Raw genomic sequence first — 20,579 nt, 5'->3', positions numbered from 1 at the left:
TTTTCACTGCTTATATTCTGAAAGCAGTAAGAATATATTACTTTCACCTCCATTTATCTGGCCCATCTTCTGTGACTAGGAAATGATGTACTTTTCTGGCTTGGAGTATCTTTTCCTACATGTTCTCCTCAGTTTTCCCATCCTTTATACATACTAGGCCCTTCAGTATGACCCAGACAAGGAGAGTTAGGTTGAAAAATTTCAGCTTCTGTAGTACTTTGATTAATGATATCGTAACTCATTGATTGATAGGAATTTTGCAGACGTGGCCAAATTTGTAGCGTTTCCCCCTTCTCCCATATCAGCGCTAGCAATTGAACCCAGAGCCTTATACATGCTAGGTGAACACTTAACCACTGATTGTCATTCTTAGCCTGTGTGGTTTTGTTGTTTGTGTTTTGAGTCAGGGTTCTATTACCCCCTCCCGCCCTGCCCCTACTCCTCCCTTGGACTGGAACTTCCTATATAGAGCAGGCTGACCTGGAGCTTGTTGAGATCTTCCTGCCTTTGCTTCCCGAGTGCTGGCACTATACACAGTGCCTATGGACATTTCAAAACTGGGTCTGATGTAGCTCCAAACTCCTGAATTCTTGATCCTCCTGATTTCAGCTTCTTAGTGCTGGTATTAGAGGTGTACCTCACTTATGTTAAAGTAATGTTTTTTGTTTTGTTCTGGGACAGGGCCTCATGTAACTTAGGCTGGCCTCAAACTTACTATGTAGCCCAGCCCAGGTCAGCATTAAACTCCTAATCTTGCTGCCCTGGCTTGGGTAGAGGTACTGGACTGCTAGGTACTGGTATAAGCCACCACACCCTTTGATTGATGGCTAATTAGACAACTAGTCTAGTCATTTGCTTTTTAATTATTAGGTTTAAAGATTTTGGATCAAATATTTTGTGAGTAAACTTTAGGAAATTATCCACATCCCTTGAAATTTAAACACACAGGAATATACAATAAAACAGACAAACAATGTTATCCAGATGTTTCTAATGTGCATTGAGGGTAAATATTGTAGTTCTAATCTAGATAAACACAAATTAGGGTAGGTGCTACTACTGTTATTATCTTGATAGTCTGTTATTAATGGGTCATAAAATAACCCATAATATAGGCTTCTTTTTATATACTGAAGATATTGATTCTGTAGTAAAATTCCGTTCTGGTGATTCGTTGTTATCTGTGGGGCTTAGAATCATAGCTTCTGTAAAACGAGGCAGTTAGAATATATTAATAATCACTCCCATTTAAGCTATGTGGAGGTCAGAAGAGTAAAGCACCTTAGTTATGTTTTATTTCATGATTCCTGGAACTCACAATGAAGCAGATACCCTACCTAAAGTTTTAGTGCTATATTTATGTATTGTCAGTACAGGATCTCTTATTCCTTAGGCTTACCTTAAACTTGGTTTTGTCCTGGCTTAATGTCCTGATCACTGTGATTACAGGCACAGGCTACTTTGCTTGATGAGCCAGATGCTTTTTTGTAGAGGTCTGATGAGGGAAAATAACTTGGTTAAGGTTGAGATTCAAACTCAAATGTCCCAGCTGAATTTTTGTAATTGTTTTACTCTGATTGTCTGACCTTACAACCTAACCTAACCTTTCCTTTCCTTTCCTTTTTCCTTTTTCCTTTCCTTTCCTTTCCTTTCCTTTCCTTTTTCCTTTCCTTTCCTTTCCTTTTTCCTTCCCTTTCCTTTTTCCTTTCCTTTCCTTTTTCCTTTCCTTTCCTTTTTCCTTTCCTTTCCTTTTTCCTTTCCTTTCCTTTCCTTTCCTTTTTCCTTTCCTTTCCTTTTTCCTTTCCTTTCCTTTCCTTTTTCCTTTCCTTTTTCCTTTCCTTTCCTTTCCTTTCCTTTCCTTTTTCCTTTCCTTTCCTTTTTCCTTTCCTTTTTCCTTTCCTTTTTCCTTTCCTTTCCTTTCCTTTTTCCTTTCCTTTTTCCTTTCCTTTCCTTTCCTTTCCTTTCCCTTTTCCTTTCCCTCTCCCTTTTCCTTTTCCTTTCCCTTTCCCTTTCCCTTTCCCTTTCCCTCTCCCTTTCCCCCTTTCCCTTTCCCCTTTCCCTTTCCCTTTCCCTTTCCCTCTCCCTCTCCCTTTCCCCCTTTCCCTTTCCCCCTTTCCCTTTCCCTTTCCCTTTCCCTCTCCCTTTCCCTTTCCCTCTCCCTTTCCCTTTCCCCCTTTCCCTTTCCCCCTTTCCCTTTCCCTTTCCCTTTCCCTCTCCCTTTCCTTTTCCCCCTTTCCCTTTCCCTTTCCCTTTCCCTCTCCCTTTCCTTTTCCCCCTTTCCCTTTCCCTTTCCCTTTTTCCCTTTCCCTTTTTCCCTTTCCCCTTCCCTTTTTCCCTTTCCCTTTCCCTTTCCCTTTCCCTTTCCCTTTTTCCCTTTCCCTTTCCCTTTCTCCCTTTCCCTTGCCCTTTCCCTTTCCCTTTCCCTTTCCCTTTCCCTTTCCCTTTCCCTTTCCCTTTCCCTTTCCCTTTCCCTTTCTTAAACTTTTCTAAGTGTTTCTGATAAGGTTGGCTTTCTGGAGTGAATGAACAAAGTATTATATCTAACCTGGGTTCAAAAAGAAGCATTAGCATCAGGGACTAGAAATTAAGACTGTATGTAAACATGTTTTGACCCTTAGGTGAGTACTGGTTGCATCTTTCCCCTCAAAGTCATTTGGAAGTGTGTGGGAATTGTGACCTGCTGAGATCAATTACATTGGGAGGACAGAGGTACTAAAAGTTTTGCAATAGGTCTGGAGGTGTTGGTACTCATACCTTTAATCCCAGCACCTGGGAGGCAGAGGCAGGCAGGCAGAGCTCTGTGAGTTTGAGGCTATCCTTATCTCCATAGTGAGTTCCAGGACATACAAGGCTACATAGGGAGACCCTGTCTCAACACCACTACCATCACTACTTTTGTAACGTAGCATATCATCCCATACAACCAAGGTTAAGTCTCAAAATGTCTTAGTCCTCTATTGAGAAAGATGAGCTTATGCTAAATCTTTGAAGTCATAATGCTCTTTGAGAAATTTGTCTTAATTTTGTGTGAAACATAGTGTTCAGTTGTTGAATTAGGACACTGAGTTTGGCAATGATGCAATAAATGCTATTGCAGGAAACTCAGCTGATGATATTCTGAGGCAGTGTGTAGGTGCCAAGCCATTCTCAAGGTCCATGGCTGTCAGGCAGAGGCTGTGTGGCTGGTGGCATGACTGCCTGAGAATGTCTTGGATGCCTCATTGCTGCCACAGCTCTCATGTTGGTTGCTCGTGAGCAGGAGTGTGACCAGCGGCCTGGGCAGAGGCCAGTTTCCACTCGTTTCTTAGCTAGTGTTCCAAATAGGACAAGGTTTCTACCTCGAGCCATTTTATCTGTGGATATGGCAATGTTTTGGGGAGTAATTTAATTTTTTCTTTGATGGGAAGACTTTAGTGATATGTGTAGCTGATTAAATTGTATATGATCATTGGCAATCCATAATTTTTCCTTGAACTCATTTCCTCTCAGAAAAATGAAGATAATGAATCAGGCACTGCTTTAACACTTAGAATACTAAGTAGAAACTGGTTGTGTTTACTAGCAACTTCTAGAATGAATAGCCTGATCTTTTACCCTTGATAGAGGTTAAGGAGACAGGCCCATTCTTCATGAGTGTTAACTAGAGGCCTCTGAAACAAAGTAGAATAATGGTTGTGAGCTTCATTTCAGGTGCTAAGTAAAGATTTTAGTGGTCTGATGGATGAGCTGGAATAAGAAATAGACTTTTCTAGGGATGGCAGAGACATGCATTGTACTTTTCTAGAGTCAACAAAAGCTTTATCTGCCAAGTATTTGAAAACAAGAGCTTAGGAAATAGTTAGAACCTGGTGGGACCAGGTAAATTTCATTGAAGAACTGTTTAGACTTTTTATTGTTAGGTAGGATCAACCTGGCCTTATCAGCTACAGTCAGGTTTAGATATCTCTGAAAGCCATTAGTTAATTGAACAGAATTAATTAAGAAGAGAGACGTAAAAAACGAAATGTGTACATTTTAATTTTGGTAACTAGTATGTGATTTGGTGGCATCAAATAGAGTTGTCTTATTTGTTTTAGTTTTGGTAGTTTCTCTGAAGCCACTTAAGGTCACATTATTTTGTACTTAAACCATGTGATATCAACCCATGCTATCAGTCAAACAAGATTGTAAACAGTTTTTCCAGATATTATATCAAATTCCTGGTTAAAGTCCAATTATAAGCAAGGTATTCCCCACATTTTGGTCTTTAACCTCTTAGGGTACTGAGAGTCTCCTTCATGTTTATATTTGAAACTCCATCTCAATTTTGTGTTAAACACCTTAAAATAATGTGGTTAAAATGCTGAATGGTTGAGGCCTGGAGAGATGGCTCAGCGATTAAGAGCACTGACTGCTCTTTCAGAGGTTCTTAGTTCAGTTCCCAGCAACCACATGGTGGCTCACAATCATCTGTAATGGGATCCAATGACCTCTTCTGGTGTGTCTGAAGACAGCAGCAGTGTATTCATATACATAAATTAAATAAATAAATCTTAAAAAATACTGAATGGTCAGGTTAAGGACTTTATACACCACATCTGGCCCTACTTAGTTTTCTTAATTATATTAGCACCCCACTCCTGTACTCTACCTTTTGTGATAGTTAGTGATCAGGGACTTGTTTGAGAAGAAGTTAATAATTCATGGAAATATGTGCATGGTTGCTAATGATTATTTAGAAAAATAATCTAAAGTGCAAGAAAAAAAAGACACCATTCTATGTCTGTAGCTGAACAGTGGCAGACACCATTTTGGTATTTCCTTAACACTAACAATGTAGTCAGTTACATAGTCATGATGAAGATGACCATTTTCATTAAAACCTATGAACAACAGAACTATTTTTTTTTTTAAAGATTTATTTAGTGTACTTATAAGTACACTGTAGGGGTCTTTAGACACACCAAAAGAGGGCATCAGATTTCATCACAGATGGTTGTGAGCCACATGTGGTTGCTGGGCATTGAACTCAGGACTTCTGGAAGAGCAGTCAGTGCTCGTAATCACTGAGCCATCTTCCCAGCCCCAATAGAACTTTTTTAGTTATAGCTAAACTATTTTTGTTTGGCAGAGAAAGAAATAAAAATTCCCTTTTTTATTTAGTATCACCTTAAACTTCTTGTGTTTAATGACTTTAATCAGTTTAATGACTTCATTAAAGCCTAGTAATAGATATAATATTAAATAATAGCTTTTAGGAATATAAAATGTGCCACACCCAATATAATGTGGTTCAAATGTTTGTTTATACATTTACTTGAGACATGGCCTTATTATGTAGGCCATGTTGTCTTTGATTTAAAAAAGAAATCTGCCTGAGCTCCTTCCTAAGTGCTGGAGTGATTTTATTATCAAGGAACCCTTATTTGAGATAATTTTCTTGTTTTGGTTTTGAAACAGAGTCTTATTATGAAGCTCAGGCTATTGAAGTTACATTGTAGCCGAGGCTGCTGTTGAATACATGCTAGGTTTACAGGCTTGTGCCACTGTGCCTGGCTTGGTAAAATGTTTTGACCAGGGAGCTTTTTTAAGTCTTTTGCATAAAAGTTGGATATTTAGTGTTGAAGGCTTGGTTTCAGAAAACACTGTCAGTTTAAGAGTTCTTACACTAAGAATAAGCATTATTAAAATCCCATGTCTTTTTCCTCCTCATTTGTGTCAAGCTCGCACACAGGGAGCTGGCTCAGGTTTGCAGCTCTTCCTTTGCTTATAGCTAGTCCTGTGAGTGAGGGTGCTTTATGTTTCTCTTATAGCTAGGCCTGTGAGTGAGAGTGCTTTATGTTTCTCTTATAGCTAGGCCTGTGAGTAAGGGCGCTTTATGTTTCTCTTATAGCTAGGCCTGTGAGTGAGGGCGCTTTATGTTTCTCTTATAGCTAGGCCTGTGAGTGAGGGCGCTTTATGTTTCTCTTATAGCTAGGCCTGTGAGTGAGGGCGCTTTATGTTTCTCTTAGCGTTTCTCATTTGACCTGCCTGACTTTTCCTTCCTTCCAGCAGCTTTCTAAAGTTTCTTTCAGTCCTCTTTTCTTACTATTCTGAGGTTCCCAGTTGCTATGGTGCTATAATAGTGAGTAGACAGAGAAGGTCATTATGAGATCTGTGATGTGGTGCTCTTGCTGGGGGCAATAGTCATGCTTTTTCTGTCACCTACCCTCCCTCCTTTACGTTCTGAAAACAGGAGCTGTCTGTGACCATGTTATGTGTTTCTGTCTCAGGAGTTTATTCTAGAAAGATGTGCAACTGTTACTAGTAAAGCTCTTCCACAATCTTATATTTCTTCCACATTTCATGTTTATTTTCTGATTTCTTTCCATTGGCATAAATACAAAAGTGATGTATTTACTGATTTTTATTTTTAAATTATTAAAAATAGTATGTTCATTGTCGAAAAATTAGAACTTGACAAGTATAGAAAGGAACTAAAATCTACAGCAGTGTCAGCTGGTGGTGGTGGCACATGCCTTTAATCCCAGCACTTGGGAGGCAGAGACAGGTGGATTTCTGAGTTTTGAGGCCAGTCTGGTCTACAGAGTAAGTTCCAGGACAACTGCACAACTGCGGCTACACAGAGAAACCCTGTCTCGAAAAAACGAAAAAACAAAACAAAAACAAAAACAAAAAACAAAAACAAAAAAAACCACAATAGTGTCATTCAGTAGTAATCACTATTTACTATTTTCTTTAACTTTTTACAAACTAATAGTAAATTTTATCAAAAATGATGTCCTAGTAAAAACAGTTCAGTTTTTTAATGTAATACTTTCTTGCATTATTAAAATATTTTAAAACTTAATTTTAAAATCTTTTTATTTTTAAATAATTTTATACTTTCAGAAAAGTTTCAAAGATAGCATTCCTGAGTATCTTTCACTGGTTCCTTTAATGATACCTAATTTTATATAGCTTTAGTACACTTGTCTAGAATTGCCATATTTAGCAAATATAATTAAATCAAGGCATTCAGCAAAGTGAGAAGATTCTTCAGAGAGTATTTACATGCCCAGTTCCCAGATTCTGCCACTAACATTTTTTCTATATTTATTTTATTGTATTATCTATCCATTTTTCTATCCAGCTATTAGATACTATAAAATCCTTCAAGTTTTGATATATATTTTTATTATTAGTCCATTTTTTATTGTGATTTGTGTGTGTGTACAAGCGTGTGTGGTATATGTGTGTGGTATATGCACATGGGTATGTGTGGGTATATTCTTCCAGCCATCTGTGTATGTGTAGAATCTAGAGAAAGCTAACAAGTAACCTGTTGTGCCACTCTGCCTTGTTTCTTTGAGACAGGGTCTCTTCCTGAACCTGACATCCAGCAAGACCCAGTATCTCCAATGCCTCCACCCCCCAGCACTGTGATTACAGACATGTGATGGGCACATCTGACTCAGTTTCTTTTGATTTTGAGGTAGAGTCTCTGTGTAGCCCTGACTGTCATGGGACTACCTCTGTAGACCAGGCTAGCTTTAAACTCAGAACTAACTACCTGCCTCTGTCTCCTGAGTGCTGGATTAAAAGGTATATACAACTATCCCTGACTGTGCTAAACTCTTATACCAACCACAAAGGCTAAAACTAAAATACAAGTATTAAATGTCAAGAAAAATGTAGAGCACAGGAAATTCTTACACCACTGGTGGGAATGTTAATTGATAAAAGCCACTTTATAGAAAAATATTTGTGTGCTAAACGAACACACACACACATACATTCCTACTTCATATGTTGGCCTTTTATTGCTGTGACAAGCTACTTGAGAAGAGCATCTTATGGGAAGAAACATTGTCTGGTGGCGGTTGTGTTGCACACTTTTAAATCCCAGCACAGATGCAGAGGCAGGCAGATCTGTAGGTTTGAGGATAGCCTGGTCTACAGACTAAGGTCCAGGACAGCCAGGGCTACACAGAGACACCTTGTCTTGGAGTATTCCCCCCAAAGCCCCCCAAAAATAGAGAAAAGCAAAATTTCTTGTGGCTCGCAGTATCAGGGGTTTCAGGTTATTGTCGGTTGGTTCTATTATTTAGACCCGAGGCAGATGACATCATGGCAGAGAGGGCTGATGGATCAGAGCTGCTCAACTCAGAGCTGTGAAGCAGAGAGTCAAAGGAAGGAGTGGGACTTAGACAGATCCAGCCTTCAAGGACATGTGTCCAGTAGCTCCCCTCCACTTTTCCTCCTCCTCACAATAATGCCATCAGTGAGTGGATAACTCACTAGTGAGGCAGAGCTTGAGAGACAAGTCCTTTAACACATGGGCCCTTTTATTTCATTCATTCTTTTTTTTTTTTTTTTTTCTAGATAGAGTGTCACTATGTAACCATGGTTGGCTGAGAATTTGTTAGTAGCTCAGGCTAGCCTCTTACAACAGTCTGGCTGTCTCTGTTTCCTGACTGCTGGGATTAAAGTCATGTGATACTACACTCTTTCTGAGACATTTTTGTATGAAGATGTTCAATGATAGAAGGGCTCCTCTGTGTCAGTTTTATTCTCGACTGCAATGCTATGCTTGGCCATCTTCACCAATAGAGAAGGAATGATGCAGCGGCATAGAGAGCAAACTGGGACTTATAGTTTTTTATTATGGCTGCTGGTCATGCTAGGTAGCCCTGGAGGCTTCTCAACCATGGCCGCCTCAGTACATTAGATTAAGAAAGTTGGGCATGGTTGTGCACACCTTTAATCTCAGCACTGGTAAGGCAGAGGCAGGTGGATCTTTGAGTTTCAAGCTAGGCCAACAGGTTCACACAGTGAGCTCCAGGACAGCCAGAGCTATGCCAGGCAGTAGTGGCGCATACCTTTAATCCCAGCACTTGGGAGGCAGAGGCAGGCGGATTTTAGAGTTCAAGGCCAGCCTGGTCTGCAGAGTGAGTTCTAGGACAGCCAGAGCTACATAGAGACCCTGTCTCAAAAACCAAAACCAAAAAGAGATTAAGATGTATTCAGCTTACCCTTACTCTTACATGTCTTCTCTGTCATGTGTATACTTCTGATCTGGAGGACTTCTCTGGAAGGTTATTAGGCTGTTATCATCCAGCATTTCTGGAGGCAAATTTTTCTTGTGGCACAAGAGTCAAGTCAGTTGACTACAATGAGTTATAGGTATCCTGAGGATTTGTCTCAGGAGGCTGTTCTATTGCCTTTCATCTTGCTACAGTGGTGCAGTCTCATGAGTATCCGCTTAATCAGTGCCATCAGGAAAATACTGCTGCATAACAGTCCACCATTGATTATTCATATGTCTATGACAAATTTAATTTTTAAGTGATATGCACCTACTAGTCTTTAAGCCTGGATTTTCTTTTCCTGCTTAAAATAAGTTGGACCTCTTTGTCCAAAATATTGTACAGGCCCTCTTTTCCTTTGAAAGGATTTCTGTGTCTTTTATGTCTCTTTTGTATCACCTCCATGCTTTATGCGGGTTTTGGTGAATAGTTTGAAATTTTTCACTGAAGACCTGAAATCCCTTTTACTTTTTCAAAGTTCCTTAGGCTATATTTCCTTCCTGCTTGTGCCCTCTCCTCTTCTTGCCTCCTTTTCCTCTTGGAGAGTACTAATCAGTATTATTTGTTTTGATTGGATCTCAGAAATTACCTACTTTGGTTGAGCTGTCCTCCTCCTTCTGTGTTTCATGACCCTATTATTCTCTTGACTTAGTTGTTGGTTAAGTGTTGCTTTCTTTTTACTCAGGGCTTCCTGTCAGGTGTTCCTGGCAGCCAGAAAGGGCACTGCAGCCTTTCTCTAGTGGCTTTCAGATAAAGTGGCTGTTGGTGAAACATCTGCTGTAGCTAAAGCAGAGCTCTGTTTCTAGCTGTGCAGGAGGTTAGATTCCACCCCCCTACGCCCCTGCTCCGTGTGTGACCTATGTGTGAGGAGAAAATGCAACAAAGAGGAGAGATGCGATGGGAAAACACTGAGGTCAAAGTAGACAACACACTTGTAGTTTGAGGCCATCTGCTGTGACTGAAGCAGCCAAATAAGCAGACAGGGCAGCATACTACCTCTTGCTCTCCTAGGTTTGAAGCACCTGTAAGGGGTTGGGGTGGTTGGATGCAAGACCAAAATCTGAAGAAAAATCTCCCATCATTTGCCATTTTGATTCCGAGGATTCTGCATATAAAAAAGGAGATGGTACATGCTTCAAAAATTAGTTTTAGGTGACTTAGTTGGGTAGCATATATCTGAAAGCTATCACTGGTCCTACCTTGAATTTGTAGGGAAATTGATTAGATAATTTTTCTTTAATTTCTAAGAAAATAAATGCTGATCTTTTGTTTTTTGTTTTTGTGTTTTACATTATTAAAGATTTATTTGTTATATGTGTATGAGTGTTTGCCCTGTATGTACAGATGTGCACAGACAGTATCAGATTCCTGGAGCTGGAGTTACAGATGGTTGTAGGTGCTGGGAACTGAACCAGGTTCTCTTCAAGAACATCAAAGGCTCTTAACTACTGAACCCTTTGAAGCCTCTGATTTTGTTCTGTAAGAAATGAATAAAAACTGACATATTTAAATATATATAAACCGGTATTTTTCATGCAGAATTTGGATAAAAGATATGTGGAATGATGTTGTAGTGTAGCCATGTTAAGAAGCACCGGTTCTGTTTGGTCCTTGGTTTTTTTGTTTTGTTTTTGTTTTTGACTTTTTGGTTTTTTCGAGACAGGGTTTTTGTATAGTTCTGGCTGTCCTGGAACTCACTCTGTAGACCAGGATGGCGTCGAACTCAGAAATCCGCCTGCCTCTGCCTCCCAGAGTGTGGGTATTAAAGGTGTGCGCCACCACGGCCCGCTCTGTTTGGTCCTTGCGGTCCAACTAGTCCATGAAGGGAGTTCAGTCAGTGCCTAGTTGCTCACTGGAATAAGTTTAAGCTGGCATTTCAAAAGTTAAGTGTCTAAAGCTATTGTAAAGGAGGAAAGCTCTTTGCAGTTATAGCATCCTGTTGAAAATAGTTTTGCTGAAAACTATTTTAGGGTATATTTCTAGGCCAGAAAAGGGACCTGATCAAGTTTTCTTGCCATGTAGCTAGACTGGAGTTGTTAAGGATGCCAAACTCCCAGGTTTTCCTAAACTGTAGAGTCTGTGTAGAGAGCTTTATGCTTCTGCTTTAGGCATCTTAGAGGCTTGTGTCTTCTTTGAGCATATTGACATAAAAGACTCAAGGAGAAAGCTTGGCAACCTGAATTTGATCCCACATAAGGAAGGGTTGAAGAAGAGAAGCAGCTCCAAAGTTGTCCTCTGACCTCTGCATATGCACAATATACATATACTCACATCCACGCATGCATGCACACATCACACACACACACACACACACACACACTTACTTTAAAAATATACATTAAAAGCCGGGTGGTGGTGGTACACGCCTGTAATCCTAGCACTTGGGAGGCAGAGGCAAGTGGATTTCTGAGTTTGAGGCCAGCCTGGTCTACAGAGTGAGTTCCAGGACAGCCAGGGCTACTCAGAGAAACCCTGACTCAAAAAACCAAGAAACAAAACAAAACAAAACAAAAAACATTAAAAAAGACCTAAATGATTTGCTTGATAGCAGTCATTAAAGGTCAGTCCATTGTCTTTTTTATTTAATGTCTTTTTTTGTGATCTAGTTTCTATTTTGAACAAAATTGCCTGAAAATTAACCAGAATTATGAAAAAAAATAAATTGAAAATCACCAAGTTTTCAAAATTATTATTAGAACAATCATCCGTTTTCTTTTTCTTTTTTTTACCAGTCAGTCTTGTACTTTATTGTCACTGTTGTCTCAGGCCTTGACTGCATACTTTCACAGTGGGTACAGCCTCTCCTTCTGCTGCTACTTCTTGGTCTTCAGTGTCTCTTCATGCTTGGTGAGCCGGCAGAACATAGCTCTAGTCTTCTTGGGTCACAGGTCCAGGGGCTTGTACTTCTTGCCTTTGTAGAATTTCCTGAGGTTTTCTTTTTGAATATGGTTAATGAAGTGAGAACGCAGGCGAAATATCTTGGAGAGCTTGGACGTGGCACCTCCTGTCACTTTGACAATGTCTAGTTGTTTCAACAGCTCCACCTTCTTGCCACATAGGTCCAGAGCCTTAATCTTGGCCATTGCTGCGTTGTTCATGGTTGAGGCTGCCTGGTTCGAGAGCATTCCTTTTCTTTCATGCTTTTGAGGGAAAACTAAACAAAACCAAGAATCAAAGAAGTAAAAAAGTAACTAAGTTTATAGTAAACCCCTATATGTAATATCAAAAATTTTTAATTATATATACAGTTATATCAAATGTATTAAAATACTTTTTGTTATACATATAAAAATGTACACTTACATAATAAAATGTATATGTATTTGTATATATACTCATTGCCCCTGAATTTTTGCTTTGTTTCCAATTCATATATTAAAATTTAACCACTGGAGTGGCAGGGAATTTGGGAGGATATGATGGGCTCAGTGCTCTAACAATATAAGATCCAGTTGGGCATAGTGGCATATGCTCTAAATTCTTGTAAAGTAGCTGTAGTTTAATTCAGTTTATCAGGGTCTCTTCGTACATGTGTATGGACTAAGGCAAAGGGAATATCTCATATGTTAATGATAATTGTCATAATAGGTTGCCTGTCCTGTCTGTAATCCTGATTTCTCCAAAAGGTCAGATGAAGAGCTTAGCTTCCGTCTGCAGAGGGCTTTAGTGTGAGTGCCTGACTTGTAGCTCACTCTGTCTGGTGTGCAAGAGCCAGAGCACTACACACAAACAAAACAGCTAATCTGCTCCCTTTTAATTTTGAAGTAGCTACTAATTTATCCTTTAGTTTTAACTGTCATCTTGGGGATTCTTCTACGCCACTGTGTCGCTTGCATTTTTGTTTGTGTTTTGCCTAGATTCTTAATCTCCAATAGCTTCCTGGGAAGGTAGGTGAGAGAAAGCTGCTTTCTGTTCACGCTCCGTCCGTTTGTTTTTGCCTGCTACGTTACTTTGCTGTCCTCCATGCCTGAGTGCACCGACTGTTTCTCTTGTGCACGTATGGTCGTTGCTTACCCTGTCTTGGGCCACTGGAGAAGAGGTAATTATTGAACTATTGGGAGAATGGAAGGGTCCAAATGTGAGAACATTTTCCTGCTATTCTCATACAGCTCCCCTGTCAGTTCTGCTTCCAGCCATACCCCGCTTTTATTTGCCTCTCAAAGTTGTACTTGTTAAATTTAAATTATAGTCACAAAGCAGGGTCATGTCAGTTTACATGATATATGCAGTTAGGGACTTCACAGTCATTGTCTCTTTCTTTAAAATCACCTACTTAGCTATTGGGAGGATATTAAAATTTCTTAGTTATTAATTTATTTTGTATGCATGTGCGTGTGCCTGCAAGTATGTATGTACACATTTGCATGCAGATGTCCATGGATGCCAGAAGAGGACATTGGATTCCCCTGGAACTGGAGTCATAGACAGTTGTCATCCACTGTGTGGGTGCTAGAAACTGAACCTAGGTACTCTGGAAGAGCAGCCAAGTGCTTTTAATCATTGATCCATCTCACTAACCTGAGGGTTATGTTTTTTGCTTTTTATCATCTTGTTTTGTTTTTTGAAGTCAGGTTTGTTGAGATACAATTTACCTATAGTAAAATTTACCCTTTAAAAGTGATAGTACTTATAGTCTTGATATGTGTACATACTAGTGTAATTATCACGTTAGTCAAGATCTGCATCGTCCTCTCATGCCTTTGCGACATTCTCCTTCAGCACACTCCTGAACTCTCTGAACTGCAGATCAATTATCCTAGTTTTAGAGTGTCATTTTTTTGTGGTATTACTGTGCAGTTTTGTGTTGTGTTTCCCTTAAGACTGGTGCTTGTGAAATTCATCATGTTATTGATCAGTGTGATGATGCACTGGTGTCATAGACTTACAACCTGAAAGAGATGAATGCATAGCCAGTATAGTTGGAGACAGATAAGGGAAGGTTTGTTTTCAGAGAACAGTGTATGGCTTTGTTTCCAGACCTTGTTAATGTTACCATAGATGTTTCACGGTATAGTTGGAAAACACTGAAAGGAGGTCTAGGAAACTAGAGTTCTTCTTTGTGCTTTAAACTTCCTTTGAAAATTTGGACAAGTCATTCTATTTGTAGGGTGCATTTTCTTAACCCTCTTTAAAGTTCCAATCCAAGTGCAGAGTAACTAAGCATATTATTAATAGAAAAGGGTGAAGGTTCTTGTTTTGTTTGTGTGTGTGTGTGTGTGCACGCGTGTTTTATTTTATTTTGTTTTTGTTTTTTGTTTTTTGTTTTTTGTTTTTTGTTTTTTTTTTTTTTTCGAGACAGGATTTCTCTGTGTAGCCCTGGCTGTCCTGGAACTCACTCTATAGACCAGACTGGCCTCAGACTCAGAAATCCGTCTGCCTCTGCCTCCCAAGTGCTAGAATTAAAGGAGTTTTGTTTTGTTTTTAATACTTTATTGTATATACTGGAAGAGGTAAGCACTAGAGTCTCATTGCAGGCTTTTATTTATTTTTTTAAATAAAGAAACGTTTAGGAAATTGACTAGTTTGAAAAGTCATCTCAGAGAGTGCTTTGGCACCTTAGAATACACTGAGGGCTGTTGTTTTAGCTAGCTCGTTAAGTATAGTTAAGTAACCACTAATTATTCTCTGAATGTCCTTTGTTGCTATCCTCCTGTGGGTAATAGTTCTGTAAGTTAAGAAGAGCCACCTTAAGCCGGGTCTATAGTGTGACTTCCAGGACAGCCTGAGCTGCACAGAAAAACCCTGTCTTGAAGTGGGGTGGGGGTTAGGAAGAGCCACCTTAGCCAGGCCTGTGGTGTATACCTGTGATACCAGCAATAGGAAGGCTGAAGCAGGAGGCCTGAGGGGTACATTTAATAGTGAACTCTGGGCTAACCTGAGCTACCGTAAGTCATTGAAAAAGGTAAGAAGAGAACTTACCTATTGCCTTTTATAGATATACTGAGAGAAGAATGGTTATTTTTCTTTTTTCAAATCTGTAATACTATATTGGTTTTAGAAAAGACAATATCATAAGATTTTGGTACCATTTCTCCAAAAGATGCAATTCCAGGGGATGAAGAAAGAAATAGTTTCACATTTACAATTGGAACCTAGAATGGAAAATACTACCGTAAAATTTGAAACAAGGCAACCAAAGAATGAGGCTCTTAATCATTTTATTTTATTTATTTTATTACTTTATTTTGAGACAGTGTCTCACTGTGAAGCTCTGACTGGCCTGCAAATTGCTATGGAGACCAAACTGGCCCTGAACTCAGAGCTCATGGCTGCTTCTGTCTCTTGAGTGCTGGAATTAAAGACTGTTACTCCCACTCTTGACCTCTCGATCTTTTTATTTTCATGATATTTTTCTTTTTCTTCTCCTAAATCGTGTATCTCCTTATTCTTTATTTCCTTAGATCACAGGATGTTAGAATGTTAGTGTCTGTTTCTCTCTTACTTCAGATATATAGAATTTTTGTTTGTTTTTGTTTTTTGAGACATTCTCAATGTGTAGCCCTAGATATTCTAGAACTCACTTTGTAGACCAGGTTGGCTTCTAACTGAGAGATCCTTCTGCCTTTGCCTCCTGAATTCTGGGACTAAAGGTGTGTATCACAATGCCTGGCAAGAATTATTTGATCATATAATTATAATTCCATTTGTGATGTACTAAGCTACATAGGGCCCACTATTTATCTTTTAAAAAATTGGTTTAAAATTTATTTATTATTGTGTGCATGGTGTGTATTTGGATGTACATGCCACAATGCATAGTGTAGGTCAGAGGATAACTTCCTGATTCTCACCTTCCATCTTATGTGAGTCCCATAGATTGAAAACTCAGGCTTGCATGGCAAGCACCTATACCCACTGACCCATCTTGCTGGGTTAAAAATAAAAATCTGAAGCTGTGTACAGTGATGGCATTCCTTTAATCCCAGCACCTGGGAGGTAGAGGCAGGCTAATCTTCATGAGTTCCAGGCCAGCCTGGTCTATAGAGCGAGTTCCAGTACAGCCAGGGCACAGAGAAACCTTGTCTCAAAAACACCTAACTAACTAACTGACTAACTAACTAACTAACTAACTAACTAACTAAGTAAGTCTATAGGAGTTTAAAAACCTGTCCACATGAAACAAAGATAGGCTCTAGACTTCTGTAAGCTATGTCTAGCTATGTTGCCTCGTCACTTCAACCCCTCTCTCGCCATTCTCTCCTTATATAACTACTCTGCTTAATTGCATGTTCATCAGATTTTCTTTTCCTTTGTAAAAAAGATTAAAAAAATAACGTGTATATGTGGATGTTCTGACCGCATGTGTCCACACACTACATATGTGCTTTGTGCCAGAAGAGGATGATAGATCCCCCGGGACTGGCATTATAGACTGGCATTCTGAGCTGACACTTGGGAATCTAGCCTGGGGCCTCTGGAGGAGCATCTAGTGCTCTTAACCAATGAGCCATTTTTCCAGCCACCTAAAAAATTAATTTTTAATTCTGTCTGTTTGTCTGTCTGTGTGTACACATGCAAGTGCAGATGTTCACAGAGTTCAGAAGAGGATGGCCAGTCCTCTGGATCTAGAGATACAGGCAGTTGTGACCTGTCTGACATGGGTACTTCAAACTGAACTCTGTGGTCTTCTGCAAAAGCAATATGTGCTCTTACTCACAGCCATTTCTGCAGTTCCTTTTTTTTTTTTTTTAATTAAATCATTTGAAGTGGGAAGACTTTCTTTTCTTTTTTTTCTTTTCTTTTCTTTTCTTTTCTTTTCTTTTCTTTTCTTTCTTTCTTTCTTTCTTTTTTCTTTTTTTCTTTCTGTTTTTTGGAGACAGGGTTTCTCTGTGTAGCCCTGGCTGTCCTGGAACTTATTATGTAGACCAGGCTGGCCTCGAACTCAGAAATCTGCCTTTTTTTAAAATAGCGTATCTATTTTATCTGTATGCTAGTTAGTGATAGGACCCAGGGCCTTGTTCTTGCTACACAAGAATTCTGCCTATAATTGCTTATTTATTTTATGTGTATGAGTGTATGTTTGTGCACCATGTGTGCCTGGTGTCTACTGAGGTAAGTAGAGGTATGCAAACCCCTCGAACTCGATTAGCCACTGTGCTGGCAGGTACTGGGAGCTAAATTCAGGTCCTCTTTTAGAGCAGCAAGTATTCCTAACCACTTAGTCACTTCTGCAGCCCCTTATTTTCATATTCTTGAGACAAGAATCTCATTCTTTAGCCCATATTGGCCTGGAACTTTAGGCATTCCTGCCAAAGTGTCACAGTGCTGGGATGACAGGCCTGACCCATTGTGTTCACTAAGGACTGTTTCCTTTCCTGTGGTCCAGCAGCATGTAGGCTCCACAAGGATCCTAGGGAAGTGCTGTTATAGTATGCTTGTGAAAGGAATGTTTTCAGAAGATATGAGTGTTATGAAGAAATTCTATATAAAGTTTCTTTTGGATTCTCACTTTGAATAGATCCAGCATGTCTGGCTTGCACCTAGTAAAACAAGGTCGAGACAGAAAGAAAATAGACTCACAACGGGATTTCACTGTGGCTTCTCCAGCAGAATTTGTTACTCGTTTTGGAGGAAATAAAGTGATTGAGAAGGTAAGTTAAACTTACTAAACTATTTTGCTTGAAGTATGTGAGATTTTATGCCTAGATCTGTTGTTTCTGTTTGTTCAAAATGATAGTTAGATTTTTAGGGACTTTGTCTTTTTATGCAGGGCTATCCTTTCTGTCTCCCTAGCATGTTACTAATATATAATCTCACTGTGTACTCATGTATTTACATGTACACACACACACACACACATATATATATTAGTGGTGGTAATTTGGTCATAGTTGATAAGGAGTTGAAACTCTGCTTCTAATGTTCTTTTTGAAAGATCTTGTGGGTTGTTTTTTTTTTTTTTTTTTTGCTTTTGTGTGTGTGTGTGTGTGTATGTGTGCGTGCGTGCGTGTCAGGGCTTCTCTATATATCCCCAGCTGTCCTAGAACTCACTCTATATACCAGACTAGCCTTGAATTTAAGAGATCCACCTACTTCTGCCTCCCAATTTATTTTAAGTTTTGCACCACCATCACCAACACTAGATCTTGTGGTTTTACAGGCAGAGCTTCTTTAACCTGGCAGGGAGGGTTTAAGGAATAATTGGTTACCTTGTATAGTGCCAGAGGGAAGATAAATGTGATAGCACTGAGTTTAAAGAAGTAGAGCAAGTTTCAGAAGAGAAGGCTGACAGATTTAGGGTTTACTGGCTCCTATCAGGCATTTGAGATGTTTAGAGAAAATATACCACATAGATGTCGGGTAGTTGCACTTGGGAGATAGACATAGGAAGATCAAGGGTTTGTGACTTATGTAATGAAGCTCTTTGTGTTGTCATTTTCTCCTGCCATCCTCTACCCCCAAAAGCAGTTCTATGTCATTGTTATCTAAAACTTGTCAAAACATTGTTTTGTCAGTATCTTATATTTTGTCAATAAAGGTAGATTATGTACCTATTAGCCTGTGAGATATTCAGGGGTATGATTGCAAGATATACCTAAGTAGATGGAAGGCTTATTTACAGAAATTTTTCAGAATTATTTGATTTTTAGAATTTTTCTCATGACCATGAAGCTGAGGAGTTTCTTTCACTCTAAAGCACTCTGGGTTCAGCATTTGGAAAATGGATGCCAAGATCTCTTATTACAATAGAGAATAGTATATAATACCACATAGCATAACATTCCCCCATTTCTTATTGAATATATTATACATTATATCCCTTAGTAATAGTTATGCTTGACTTATTTACAAATAAATAATGTGAGTGTATGATTTAATGTTTTTAGAAAATGAAGTTTGAAAGTTATTAGTTCTAGCTAGTACATGCTACAATATTGCTTGATCTTGTAGGAGTTGTTTCTCAGCAACTTGGCCTAGCAACAGTTCTTGCTTGAACAAAGGAAGATATGTAAAAATGTATCCTTGTTTTTCTATCTTTGCCTTTCTTGGCTACCTTTTCTTCCATTTCCCATTTCATATCCCTACCTCCCAGGTTCTTATCGCCAACAATGGTATTGCAGCAGTGAAATGCATGCGATCTATCCGTCGGTGGTCTTATGAAATGTTTCGAAATGAACGTGCAATCCGATTTGTTGTCATGGTTACACCTGAAGACCTTAAAGCCAATGCAGGTGAGATCCTGGCTTTATGTCATGTTAGGTATAAAGCATTGAGTAGAGTAAGTAGAAGAATGTTACCCTAGGGAGATCCCCAAGACTGCCAGTGAAATCCTCTGCAAAGATTTCTCTTTTAAAAAGACGCCAGTAATAAATAAACAATAAAATGTATCAGTAATAGACATACAAAAGTGATTATGCTGTAGCTAACTACACAGGTCCCTGTATTCTGAGATTAGGAGGTAGAAATTTGGCACAAGTATTTGGGCTGTGAGGTGTATGACTTTTCCAGTATTAAGTATTTGTTAGGGTCAAATACTTTAGTGTTTCTAACTGAAAATGTTTGGAAGTGAATGGTGTTTCCCTTATGACTTATGGAATCAGGGAATATTGTAGAATAAACATTCCCATTTTTTGTTCCTATCACTGAGAGAGTATTATCTTGGGGCCCAAATGGGCTTTCCCTACTTTCTTTTTTTGAGAAATAGTCTCATCATGTAGCTTTGGCAAGTCTGGACCTTACTATGTAGACCAACCAGGCTGGTCTCAAACTCATAGAGATCTGCTTGTCTCTGCCTTTGAACTTCTGGTATTAAAGGCATGCACCATTCCATCCCACCCTCACCCCATTTTAATTGTTTGTATTTTATGTATGTGGGTATTTTGCCTGCATATATGTTTGTACTATGTATATGCAGGGCCCATGAAGACCGGAAGAGGTTGTCAGATCTTCTGGAAATGTTAGTCAGTTGTTGGCTTGCTTGGGTGTTAGCAACAGAACCTGGGTCTTCTGCAAAAAAGAAAAAAAAAAAGAAAAGAAAACCAAGTGCTCTTAATCTCAGAAGCATCTCTCCAGTCCTTTGTACACACCTTTAATCACTATCTGAAGGCGGAAAACACACAGATATCTTCTTTCAGGGCCTATTTTGGTTTGTAAATTTGTAAATGTAGTCTACATGTTGACAATATTAAGACAATTCCTAAGAAGTAAGTTATTATGTCATCTTATTTTGAAACAGATGTCACAAATTGCTGAAAAGCAAATGTTGGTATCTGAAATCATGCATCCTTTACTCTCTCTCTCTCTCTCTGCACTACCATTTGTATACCTATAAAAGGAAATTCATAAAGATGAAATCTTATACTAAATATAAACCACTTTATTGGATTTCTTTTTTGCTATTCCATTTGTACCTGCTATGCCTTTTAGTCATGTATTTAATCATTCTATAATCATGAAGACCAATAGGAATACAGTGTGATCTTGTTCTAGGAAACAAATATTTCAATATAATGAGATAAATGCTATGATAGCAGCATATCATAGGGTTCTGTGAGAACCCAGAAATGAGATATCTAATGCTTAGGAAGCTTA

The 20,579-nt window shown here is 39.0% G+C and overlaps 1 protein-coding gene and 1 pseudogene across 4 annotated transcripts in view; one reads left to right on the top strand and one right to left on the bottom strand.

The window, feature by feature from the left end:
- Acaca (acetyl-CoA carboxylase alpha) overlaps positions 1-20,579 on the top strand; it is a 267,019-nt gene that overhangs the window by 69,152 nt on the left and 177,288 nt on the right. For all 4 annotated transcript variants that reach the window (XM_052193828.1, XM_052193827.1, XM_052193825.1 and 1 more), the window contains 2 exons: positions 17,506-17,638; positions 19,081-19,219. In XM_052193828.1, the coding sequence (XP_052049788.1) occupies positions 17,506-17,638; positions 19,081-19,219 (272 nt within the window). The remainder of the gene's footprint in view (positions 1-17,505; positions 17,639-19,080; positions 19,220-20,579) is intronic.
- LOC127693227 (60S ribosomal protein L35-like) lies at positions 11,810-12,130 on the bottom strand (annotated as a pseudogene).

This window comes from Apodemus sylvaticus, chromosome 10 (genome assembly GCF_947179515.1).
Source record: "Apodemus sylvaticus chromosome 10, mApoSyl1.1, whole genome shotgun sequence".
Classification (NCBI taxonomy): domain Eukaryota; kingdom Metazoa; phylum Chordata; class Mammalia; order Rodentia; family Muridae; genus Apodemus; species Apodemus sylvaticus.
Note: the sequence above shows the minus strand (reverse complement) of the source record. Positions and strands in the feature narration are given on the sequence as shown.